The 11,418-nt window shown below is 50.8% G+C and overlaps 5 protein-coding genes across 5 annotated transcripts; 3 read left to right on the top strand and 2 right to left on the bottom strand.

Moving 5' to 3' along the window:
* Nucleotides 1-287: 287 nt before the first annotated feature.
* On the bottom strand, nt 288-1,998 carry BDW47DRAFT_102486 (Zn(II)2Cys6 transcription factor domain-containing protein). Its single transcript, XM_024811881.1, has 2 exons — nt 1,910-1,998; nt 288-1,863 (listed from the first exon to the last, which is right to left on the bottom strand). Exons 1-2 carry the CDS (start codon nt 1,969-1,971, stop codon nt 411-413), a joined length of 1,515 nt encoding a protein of 504 aa, XP_024673836.1. The 5' UTR covers nt 1,972-1,998; the 3' UTR covers nt 288-410.
* A 986-nt stretch (nt 1,999-2,984) lies between these two features.
* Nucleotides 2,985-3,320, bottom strand: BDW47DRAFT_102484 (uncharacterized protein). The gene has a single exon (XM_024811880.1). The coding sequence runs from the start codon at nt 3,306-3,308 to the stop codon at nt 3,078-3,080; it is 231 nt and encodes a 76-aa protein (XP_024673835.1). The 5' UTR covers nt 3,309-3,320; the 3' UTR covers nt 2,985-3,077.
* A 1,092-nt stretch (nt 3,321-4,412) lies between these two features.
* Nucleotides 4,413-4,705, top strand: BDW47DRAFT_102483 (uncharacterized protein; the record flags this gene model as incomplete). The annotated part of the gene is made up of 1 exon (XM_024811879.1): nt 4,413-4,705. Exon 1 carries the CDS (start codon nt 4,468-4,470, stop codon nt 4,702-4,704), a length of 237 nt encoding a protein of 78 aa, XP_024673834.1. The 5' UTR covers nt 4,413-4,467.
* Nucleotides 4,706-5,759: 1,054 nt separating this feature from the next.
* On the top strand, nt 5,760-7,029 carry BDW47DRAFT_102481 (polysaccharide biosynthesis domain-containing protein). Its single transcript, XM_024811878.1, has 5 exons — nt 5,760-5,939; nt 6,001-6,025; nt 6,078-6,362; nt 6,439-6,475; nt 6,539-7,029. Exons 1-5 carry the CDS (start codon nt 5,895-5,897, stop codon nt 6,597-6,599), a joined length of 453 nt encoding a protein of 150 aa, XP_024673833.1. The 5' UTR covers nt 5,760-5,894; the 3' UTR covers nt 6,600-7,029.
* Nucleotides 7,030-7,195: 166 nt separating this feature from the next.
* On the top strand, nt 7,196-11,414 carry BDW47DRAFT_116317 (ABC transporter ATP-binding protein; the record flags this gene model as incomplete). The annotated part of the gene is made up of 5 exons (XM_024814910.1): nt 7,196-7,629; nt 7,678-8,335; nt 8,390-10,295; nt 10,349-10,471; nt 10,519-11,414. The coding sequence occupies 5 exons, from the start codon at nt 7,196-7,198 to the stop codon at nt 11,412-11,414; spliced, it is 4,017 nt and encodes a 1,338-aa protein (XP_024673832.1).
* Between the last annotated feature and the right edge of the window lie 4 nt (nt 11,415-11,418).

Here is an 11,418-nt window from a genome sequence, read left to right as displayed (position 1 = left end):
ACCGTTATTCCCATTATCCAGGGGGGTGAAATCCCTGTGCCGTGAGTATAGAGATCAATCTGAAGAATCAAGACGAAGAAAGATGACCTTTTTTTTCCCGCTGGACCAGACGATCCTCCTGCGGCCGCGCCAAGACCGTGTAATTGCCTGGGGTGGACGCGCCCGTGGCTGAACCCACGCGTTAAGTGTGGCGGGTGTGGCTAGTGGTGTCTTTCGCGTTTGGTGCCTGAGGTGTATGTTCTTCTCTACTGTATCTAAGCAATTATCTACATCTCACTTGCAACCCAGAGCGTTTATATTGTTTCTAATAAAGATACAGGTCTGTGGAAAGACGATTGCTTAAATTAACGCGCTATAATGTAGGTCGTCGCCGCGACAACACATCTTGAACGGAGCATCGTACCTACCAGTCACCAGCTCACGAACTCGGTTCGAAACTCCAGACCTGTGCCGTCCTTGGTTCTCCATACAAACTCCACTGGACATGGGTTACAGAGCCCAAGGTCCATGGTCCTGGTTTCATACAACCGATGCTGTTCCTCGGGAACCCGCTGTTCAACGGGGAGATGGGCCAAGAAAGCCTCCTCGAGCTCCATGGTATGTGTAGCAATGGCACTGTTTTCCTTCGTATTCCACAATCCTTCTTGTATCGGACACTGTTCCAAAAGCTTAATTGCGCGGCGTCGGATTAGAGGATGTCGACACTTCCTTGCGGTCAGATACAGAGCCGGAGCGATATCCGTTTCCAGCAAGAATGGACGTTGATGGTCTGCGGAGCTGAGCTGTTTGATTTCCTCTGACCATCCAACAATCTTTTCGAATTCATCATTGAAATTGTCGTACACCATCTCACTCGTGGAGTGAACGCCCAGGGTCCAAAATCGCAGGGTCTGGTGGTGCACCTGGATCACGAGAATGGCACGAGGATCTGGAGCCCGCTTCTTGGACCTGCTCAGTCGCTTTTTCATCCGTTCAAACGCTACCCACCAGGAATTGTACTGGCTCTCTAGCTGTTGCTGCATTTTCGCGCAACGCTGTGCCTCATGGTCAGGAACCAGTGGTTTGTTTTGATGTACATGCATGGAAAACCTGATCAAGACCATGGAATTAATCATGATCCGGTTCAAGACCGCCCTGGCTTCTGAGAGGCTGGTAAAAGCAGTTTCCTCAGTCGATCGCGGCTCTACGGGGGCCTCGTATGGGCTCAAAGGTCGTGCCCAGAAGGATATTTGGAGGTTCATTCGAGAGAAAAAGTGCGATAGATCCCGGTCTACGTCCGGCGGCAGTTGAGATGGGATTTGCTGTTGTTGGCGCTGGCATAGAATCCGCAACCCCGCCTCAATATGTTCCATGGCCGGTTCGAAGTTGAGCTTGAGAAACTCCAGACAGACAAATAAACTACAGGCGAGGAGCGCGTGTTCCGAAGACACAGACGGGCGGTTGAGGAGATGGTGGATGGCCTTGTTGTACTGCTGCAACTCGAACGGATGGGGAGGCTCCCTGCCCGTTGGAGATTGCAAACGGCGCCGATGGGCAGCACTAATCGCGGTGATTGCATGGCGGATTGCGCTGTCAGAATGGCTGAATTGGGGCAGATAGTATTCCCAGAGTTCGGACCCAAAGAAGCCAGACAGCGACTGGATCGTCTCGGTGCAAAACAAGTGGAAATGCTCGCGTTCTTCCCGTGTACCAGGGAGTAGAATCAGCCGCGAGTCGGTGCTCGGTGAGGGCCGTGGATTGGATTTGGTCACTCTCTGGCGCAGTTGGCTCTGCGAGAGATTCTCGTAGCCAGCGCACTTGCGACCGGTGCTCGTGCACTGGACACACTCGGGCTTTTCCTCTCCACATTTGACATGACGGAATCTGGTGTGTCAGCGCGATTCTAATGATTCAACGCCTATACACGTACTTGCAGGTGCTGCATCCGCCCTTGGAAATAGGGCCTCTATTTCTGCGGTGACTTTGTGACATAGCTAATGCGATAAGGGATGACTTGGGCAGAGATCGCCAATGATGCGTGCCACGTTCAATAACGATGCGATCCTTCTCTTAGTGCTGATTTATTGCGCTTCTTCAGCCGCAGCCTTGTCCGTTATGGCGTTTGTGGCTGTGTCTGGATTCCTCTCCGTGAAATGGTGAGATAACCCAGGACATGCTTATAGACTGGCATATTTCCAGCAATATCTATTAGAAATGATGTTTCTCCTCCATCATTAGCAGTATATCTGATTCGATCTGTGATCCAAGGAAGCCTCAGGAACAGAAGTATATATTTTGCCACTGACCCTGATGTGAGAGACACTACTAAATAACATTTCTGCGGAAGCTCGAGGACTTTCCAACCCCAAAGTCCCAACCCCGTGCTTCATGGGAATCGAAGACCAATTCCAGTACGACTCGCCGATGATATCTCCATAAAAACTATCCAATGGTCTGTCTTCATCAGCCTCGATTGACATATAACCACTACAAACGAGAGCGATGCACTCGGCCTCTATTTCTGACATGGAGCTCAGTCTCGACAAGGTTAAAGTAATAACTGAGGCTAAAAGTGTAAAGAATGCTATCAGGAGAGAAGGCAAACCCTCGTCAGCGACATTCAGAAATAATAAAAATTCCCGTGCAGTCCTATTGTTTGTGATTCAACTGTTGCGCGGAAATGCCCACTTACTACGCCCGTGGCGTGAATGGCAAGCAAAGAGGAAGATATTTCTCTCACGATCAAGTGTCAAAATGGACTCTGGGTTTAGCTATGACACTCTGCAAGACCCGGAAGCTATGATTCGTGTCTTGACTATTCTTCCAGGGGAGGAGTTTGAAGATGTACACTGTCGGCTCGAGAGTGCAAACCTTCACCAGGCAGAATATGAAGCTCTATCCTATACCTGGGGACATGATACAAGGCTAAGCCCGATCGCATGCAACGGAACGAGAATCAATATAACGCGAAACTTGAAAGAGGCTCTGCATGATCTCCGATACACGGATCGTCCAAGAGTGTTGTGGGTAGATGCGATCTGCATCAATCAGAGCAACATTTCGGAAAAGGAAAGTCAGGTAAAAATTATAGGAGATATTTACCACCACGCAAAGGGTACTATCATACACCTTGGGATGTTTTTCCCTGGGATCAACTTCGTCTTTGGAGCACTGCGTGCGTTCCATCGCGAGTACCAAACTCTCATGAAGGGGGGTATGGATCTGACAAATGTTTTCAGAAGTATATACCCAGAGATAGCTATCGAGGGGTACGCAAAGAAGATCCCGTTATACATTGCACTGTTGGCTGTAGGTATACTATCACCCATGCCATATTTTACTCGCATGTGGATTGTTCAGGTTAGTACAAACGCGGCGGTCGTTCTGTTGCCTAAATTGTCACTCAACATGTCACAGGAAGTTGCTCTATCACAAAACCTCCGAATTGTCTATGGGTGTCAGGAAATTGAATGGGATGTCTATAAAGAGGGGATGGTCATGCGGTCACTGATCATACTACCGCACTGTAATAACCTCTTGCATACCATCCACGACTCTACTGCGTTGCGCTTGATGGCATTACGACAGCAAGCCAGAAAATGCCCCTCACATCCTGAACTACATCTACTAAGTCTTTTGAACTATACACGTACCTTCAACTCCACGATAGCGCTAGACAAAGTCTATGGCGTATTCGGTTTAACCGCGGCCGACGTCAAGCTTGTCAACCTGCGACCCGATTACCGCAGGACGGCGGAAGAAGTTTATATCAGTGTTGCCCTCGGTTTATTGGCCGCGTCGGACAACCTTGATATTTTGTCTGTCCCACATCCAGACAAGCATGGCCTCAAGGACTCGCAGCTCCCATCATGGGTTCCGGATTGGAGTCACACAGCGTACTATCCCCGCACACTGGTATTCCAGAAGATAAATGACCAGACACAATATACACGGCAGCCTTTCAGTGCTTCCAAATGCTCTGTATACAGCCACAGACCCATCGACAAATCTTCGCTGCGGTGCATCGTTGTCCGTGGCTGCTTTCACGATTGCATTTCCTTCCTCACAAGTGCAATTCTCTCATCCTGCAATCCTGCAGACGTAGGTGCTGCATCCCTCGCATCCTACGTAAGTGGGTCTCGTATTTCACGCCCAAAAGTCATACAATGGATCATTCGTTACTCCTATGACAACTGCATGAAGAGAGTGAAGGAGGCCTACGAAAAACTAGAGTTATACACGTTTTTCAAATTCTACTCCGGTGGAGCAGCAAAATCCTACCCCCCCACAGGGGAGCCAATCATGCTTGCCTACTTGCGGACTCTGTGCTGCGGCTATCTACCGTATGAGGAAAAAGGCGCCAAATCTGCGTTTAAGGCCTGGTTAAAGAGTACCGAGGGCGTTCGGCATGACATGCGAAATGACCTGATGGAGATTGGCATCCCTTTGCCTGAATTAGGATCGTCGAAGGTGAATATCAACTCGTTGATGGGGATGGTGCTCGGTCGGCGCGTGCTGAGGACTCGGAATGGCTACATTGGATTGGCACCCCCTGGAGCCCAGAAAGGGGACCAGGTTGTGCTCCTTGAGGGAGGCCGTGTGCCGTACCTGTTGCGTAAGGTAGATGATGAATCCTATAAACTCGTTGGCGAATGCTATGTGCATGGGATCATGTATGGTGAAGCTTTCGATGAGAAAAGGTGCCGTGATATCATGCTTGTTTGAGGCTATCGCTGCTGTTTTTACTTGATGCATTCCTGATCCTCCTCGATCAAGTTCCGTATTAGCCTGAGCTGCTATGCCTACTAGGTAAATATATCCTCATCATGTCCCATCTCCTGCATTTGTCACTATATATAACCTGTTGGGAAATTGGTTGCCTTAGGCCCTGCCCCCTCTGAGCGAGGAAATGAGCGGCTTTTCGGCCACATTAGTAGTAGACCATCCACCTTTTTTCACCTCTCTTCAAGAGGCTTAGGAGATAGAGAAATTGAAGCTTTTTTACTTGATTTTATTATTACTAGATTCCTCACTGCATCGAAATCCTCAATCGGTTATGAGCCCCGGTCAGGCTCTCCTTTGAAGCCGCTGGGATCTATACTTCATCACTAAAGCCCTGAGAATCTATATTTCGAGCTATAAATCGCTGCACGAGGCCCTAGGTCTTATTAATATATAATATCGTGTTGAAGCAGGAGAAAGGTCGAAATTCACGTAGAAGAGATGGCGGAGACAGAGAGCTAGTAGCTATAATTATAATAATCACTGTCGAGGACTCAAGTCACTAATCTCTATATAAAATCTCCCGATAGTTTAGAGGGCGTCGCTATAAAGTTAGAACACCCCAGCCTAATCCAGCTATTAGGCAAGGGAACGCACAACTCATGAAAATAGCTGAGATGAAGTGGTGGGAGCGCTGCCATCGCCTAATAGAGTCTTGATTATGATCTGTTATGTAGACACAGGATTAAGATAGTTAGCAGAGCGGTACCTAAAGAATGTGAGCGTTATGCCTGGGCGTGACAGCTTTACACTAATACCGAATATAATTATGCAGGGGCAGGGGTAGAGAGTGGCATAAGCAATAAATTCCGCAAGTAAATAAAAATCAAAAATTAAAAAAATAAAAGCAACCAGTTGTAGTATAATAATTACTGTACAAGTAACCTCTAGAAGCCCCGAGTAAGTCCCAGTGCTTTCTGGCTCTGGATGACGTACAGCAGCTAGTGGGGTCCTGGGCGGGCAACAAAAAACTCCGCCCGTAAAAAAAAAGCACACGCGGGGTACTTCACTTTACCAACTTCAATCTTGAGCACAGCGTACAATCGGTCGTGCTACCTCTTTATTTTACTACTTAAATTTACGAATTACATATTACATATTGAACAAACGGACAGCCCGTTTCAACCGCCAAAATGTCGAAGCCCTTTGACCCAGAGACGGCGGAGAACTTCGAGGACGTACGTACCATGCGACCTGGACTTGAGGAATGCAGGAACAAGTGGCTAACAACAAGTGTAGATGGAGAAGCAGTTTGCCGTGAAAGGTAATCGCAGTCCGATTCCATCCTGCCCCCGATCATTACTCACACTCTCCAGCGGTCGAACACCTGATGACGTACTGGTCGATTCTCGAGAAGGTTCGCGGCTCGCAGCTCCGATTGACGAAGATCGACGACGAAATCTACGAGGACTTCAAGAAGGAATTCCCCGACTTCGATCCCAGCGCGACGATCAACGAGGATGAGATGAAGAGCAAGGAGGGCAAGGAGAAGTGGCGCAACTGGATGAACAAGTACGAGGAGAAGGTTGCCGACTTCAACTTCGGCACGATGCTGCGCGCGAACCCCAGCGTTGAGTATGAGCAGGAGACTACGATCTTCGGTGCGTGATATCTGTTTGAAAAGATTTGGCTCGGTGCGATGATGTGCGACGGATGGATGGCTAACTGGCAGGACAGCTTTGCGAATGCAGTTCTACGCGATTGAAATCGCAAGGTGAGTTTTCTTTCCTGCCGCAATCGGTCGATGAGAATGAGTGTGCTGACTAGGATGCTCTAGGAACCGTGCTGGCTTGAACGATTGGGTCTATGAGAAGAACCATCCCGGCGAGAAGGCTTAAACACTCTGTGCTCTCGCGATAAAACCACCTGCTCTGAAAAGACATACTAGATTCGGGACGGCTCGGCCTTGCAATGGTCGCGCGGAGGGCGTATAGTATTGTTTGCGACACTAGAAGCATGTTGCCCTATCGGTATCTCAGTCAGGTGGGCTACACATGGCGGATGAAGACAGTCTCGAATCTCCCTGGCATCAGCGCTATTTAGAAGTCCTGGAACCAAATATGTACATACAATATATCATTGCCTCCTTGATGGGAATATAACGACGATAAATGGCATGGCACATGGCTAGCCGGGAAACCCCGACATGCCCGAGAACAATGGCAGTGGCGGACTGATTATTCTTTGACCAACTCTCGTCTTCAATATTACCGCATTTGGACAAGGGCAAAATACATACCTCCCCCCGTTGCATCAGACCGACCAAATTGAATATTCTGTGAGAATGGCAGCCATTATATTGTCTCTTTCTCCACTCTTTCCATTCGTTCCTGTCCCAAATTCAAAATAGATATACCGCTAGGGCGATGCTTTGAGCTATACGATTCCACCCACAATACTGCATACTGCCAGTGTTGATCCAAGGGAGCTCGCTATGAAGTCAGAAGGATTTCTCCGACGTTGGACGAAATGGAGTCCTGCGTGGACGGCTCTCTTTAGCTTCACAACTAAAAAGCATGCCCCAATCCTGACGTTAGCCATGGCTTCTGCTCTCATTGCCAGCTTCACCACCCCCATCTTTTCTGTACTACTCGGCGAGATGTTCGACCTGTTTACTCTGTACGGCGGTGGTAAAATCAGGGGCAGTGACCTGATGGACAAGATGACCACGTATACACTCGGCGTTGCTGGTCTCGGGGCCGCAGGGTGGCTCTTCAATGCTTCCTACTTCATCTTGTTTGTGACATTCAGCGAGCTCCAAGTCGCAAATGCGAGAAATAGCGTGTTTGAGGCGCTTTTCAAGAAGAGTCAGGAATGGTTTGAAACACAGCCGGATGGAACGAGAGTGTTCCTATCTAGTTTACAGGAGTAAGTTTTCCATCGTCATTGCTCTGTCCGTCTAGTTAAAAGCAGAAGCCAATTGCACGAACTGCAAATGGCTACATCACAGCCTCTCGGCCTCGTCGTCCAGTACTCCTTCCGAACAATCGTATCTCTAGGTCTGGCGTTCTACACCTCCTGGAGCCTATCGCTGATCACCTTGGCTGGGATTCCCGTCTTCTCGGCCATCATATCGTTTCTCTCGTCCAAGATGAAAACCAGCATCGAAGGGCAGCAAAAAGAGCTAGCGAGCATGTCAAGAACGGTCAACATAGCTACCGGCTCAATAGACACAGTGAAGTGCTTGAACGGCCAGGCCTTCGAGCTGCGGAACTTCACCCACGGGATGGAAATGGCCGCTCAACACTATCTAAGACAGGCACGCCTCAACTCCTTCCAAATAGCGACAATACGACTGATGATGTTCAGCATGTTCGTCCTGGGCTTTTGGTACGGTAGCACACTGGCTACGTCTGGGAAACTGTCGGCTGGTGAGGTTGTCAGGACATTCTGGGCGTGCTTGACAGCTGCCCAGTCCATCGAGATGGTCTTACCCCAGGTTTTGGTGCTGGAAAAGGGCAAGGTAGCGGCATCTGCTATGAAGACGGTCATCGACGACCCGGCTGAGAAAAGGCAAGACACGAAGGAATTGTTATATCCACAGTTCTGTGAAGGCGATATTGAAGTGAGAAATGTGAGTCATCCAGTCACCATTCTATCAGCACCACACTCTAATAACAGCCATAAGTTGTCCTTCGCGTACCCAAACACAGACATACTGAGCCTGAACTCCGTGAACTTCTTCTTCCCCGCAGGAGAGACAACTTTCGTTATCGGGAAGAGTGGTTCAGGCAAAAGCACCCTGGGACAGCTTCTCGCACACTTTTACCTGCCAACGACAGGCGAAATCCGCATTGACGGCGTGCCCATGCAGACACTGAGCGTGGACTGGATCCGAAACAATGTCACAATCGTTGAACAGCGCAGCGTGTTATTCAGCGAATCGATATTTATGAACATCGCATTTGGACGCAGAGACTACGACCAGATCAGCAAGGGCGACGTGCAGGAGTGCATTGACCTGGCGATGCTGCAGAGCACGATCAACAACCTTCCCAGTGGCATCGACACCTGTGTTGGGACTGGGGGGAGTTTCCTCAGCGGCGGTCAGAGACAGAGAGTGGCGATTGCAAGGGCCAGGTTAAGGGATACTCCTATCCTCATATTGGACGAGCCCACCAGTGCCCTCGACGGCGCCAATCGCGTCGAAGTCATGAAGGCTATTCGGAGATGGCGCAAGGAGAAGACCACTATCATGATCACCCACGACATGTCGCAGATCCAAGATCAGGATTTCGTATACATCATGGAGCAAGGGACCGTGGCGCAGGCTGGATACGGTAATGAACTCAAGAGTGATCCGCGATCAGCGCCACTCTTCGCTTCCGTCGACAGGGAAAATCGATCGGAGGTTACAAATGCGACCGACAAAGAGACGTACGGCGCTTCCGGGTCTTGCGATGACGTCTATCTCTCGGATTCGTCGGTTGACTCCATGGGCAATGAGGACTGGAGGTATTCGGGGATGTCCAAGGCTATAGCCGGAGGCACCTACTTGTGGGGATCCCGACCTAACACAAGAGACCATCGCCGCTCTTCCTATCGATCTTGGCGAAGTCCAGTCCGCGCAGACTCCCATTTATTGCGTATCTCGCTCAGTTCCCCAATGTATGAGCTAGATACACTAGGGAATGATGGAACGAGACCCAAATCTACAGCCAGCCACCTCCCTGCACGGGTACAGCCGACTCCACCAAAACGTCGAAAGCGAAGATTTCCATATTCACGGAAAACAAATGCCCCAAAACCTCAGGACACGGCGTCTCTGCGTCGAATCATGAAGACTATCATTCCGAGTCTCACAAAAAAGCAACGTGTGGCGCTTCTCTTCGGGTGTATCAGCACATTAGTCCACTCGAGCGCGACGCCCGTGTTTTCCTACTGTCTCTCCCAGCTACAAGTGTCCTTCTACAAGCCAGGCCAAAGTGCCACAAAGTGGGCGCTGGCAGTATTGGGCGTGGCGATCTGCGACGGCACAGTATCGTACTTCATGCACTATCTCCTCGAGCTCTGTGGCCAAGCCTGGGTAGACAGCCTTCGAAAGAGCGCTTTTCGGCGAATCATCGACCAGCCGCGGCAATGGTTCGAAGACGAACGGAATAGCCCCTCCCAGCTAAGCACCAGCCTTGGGCAAGACGGTGAGGAGCTGCGGAACCTGGTTGGCCGCTTCGGAGGCTTCGTGCTAGTGGCTGTCTCCATTGCCATCATGTCTGTGATCTGGAGCATGGTGGTGTGCTGGAATCTCACCCTTGTTGCGCTGGCCTGTGGGCCTGTTATATATGCCATCACGCGGGGGTTCGAGAGCACGAGTGGACTGTGGGAGCGACGGAGCAATGATGCCAGTCGTGGGGTATCGGAGATATTTGTCGAGACGTTCGCGGAAATTCGCACCGTCCGGACGCTCACGCTCGAGCCGTTCTTTCACAAGAAGTACATCAAGGCTGCTGCGAAGTGTCTGAGTGTGGGCCTCAGACGAGCTGGTTATGTAGGGATTCTGTTTGGTCTGGTGGAATGCACTGTCATTCTCGTGAGCGGTATGTAGTAGACCCATGGGAGGACGGACATGTCACTGACGAGGCTCCCTTAGCGTTGATATTCTACTACGGCGCTGTGCTGGTATCGTCTTCGCGATTCGCCGTTGAGGACATCATGACGGTCTTTTCAATGCTTCTATTCAGCATTGGGTATGCCAGCTCAGTGCTGGGTTGGAGTGAGTTCCTCAATGCTCTGTCTTTGCACCCAACTAACCGTGTGTAGTCCCCCAGATCAGTACCTCGCGTGATATGGGCGCACGTCTCCTGCGCCTCGCCAGCCTCCCCGAGGGCGCATCACACGAACACCTAGGCGTACTAGGCGTGGCCAAAACCGCCCCGGTAAAGATACTCCGACTGAACTTCCGGTACCCATCACGCCCTGAGGCACCGGTCCTCCGCGGCGTCTCCATAACCATACCCAGAGGCTCGTGCACCGCCATCGTCGGTCGCTCAGGGTCGGGTAAATCAACGATCGCATCGTTAATGCTGGCGTTATACGAATCGCCCGAGGCTACCGACGGCGGCCCCCCGGCTCTCTCCCTCGACGGGATCGACATCAGACGCTTGCACACCCCGACCCTCCGGTCCCTGATATCCGTAGTCTCACAACAACCAACCATCTTCCCAGGAACAATCACATCCAACATCTGCTACGGGCTCGACGAGTCATCCACCCTCCGCGAACCGCACAACGTCCGCGCCGCCGCCACGGCGGCGGGGATCGACGAGTTCATCATGTCCCTCCCAGACGGGTACTCCACGGTCATCGGAGACGGCGCTGTGGGGATATCAGGCGGGCAGGCGCAGCGGGTAGTGATCGCACGGGCGCTGATTCGACGGCCTCAAATCCTGATTCTGGACGAGGCCACGTCTGCGCTCGACCCGGCTAGCGCTGAGGTCATCCGGCGGACGGTTCGGGGATTAGTTTCTGCTCGGTTGGGTCTTACTGTTATTATCATTACGCATGCGAAGGAGATGATGGATATCGCGGACAACGTGGTTGTTCTTGAGCAGGGCTGCGTGGTGGAGAGGGGTCCGTATGAGGTGCTTTCCAAGCGGGCTGGGGGGAAATTGAGAGCGTTGATTGAGGATGGAGGGGAGGATATGTTTGATGACTGAATAC

This window comes from Aspergillus candidus (assembly GCF_002847045.1).
Source record: "Aspergillus candidus strain CBS 102.13 unplaced genomic scaffold BDW47scaffold_11, whole genome shotgun sequence".
In the NCBI taxonomy this organism is placed as follows: Eukaryota; Fungi; Ascomycota; class Eurotiomycetes; order Eurotiales; family Aspergillaceae; genus Aspergillus; species Aspergillus candidus.
The sequence above is the reverse complement of the archived record's forward strand: the minus strand, read 5'-3'. Positions and strand labels throughout refer to the sequence as shown.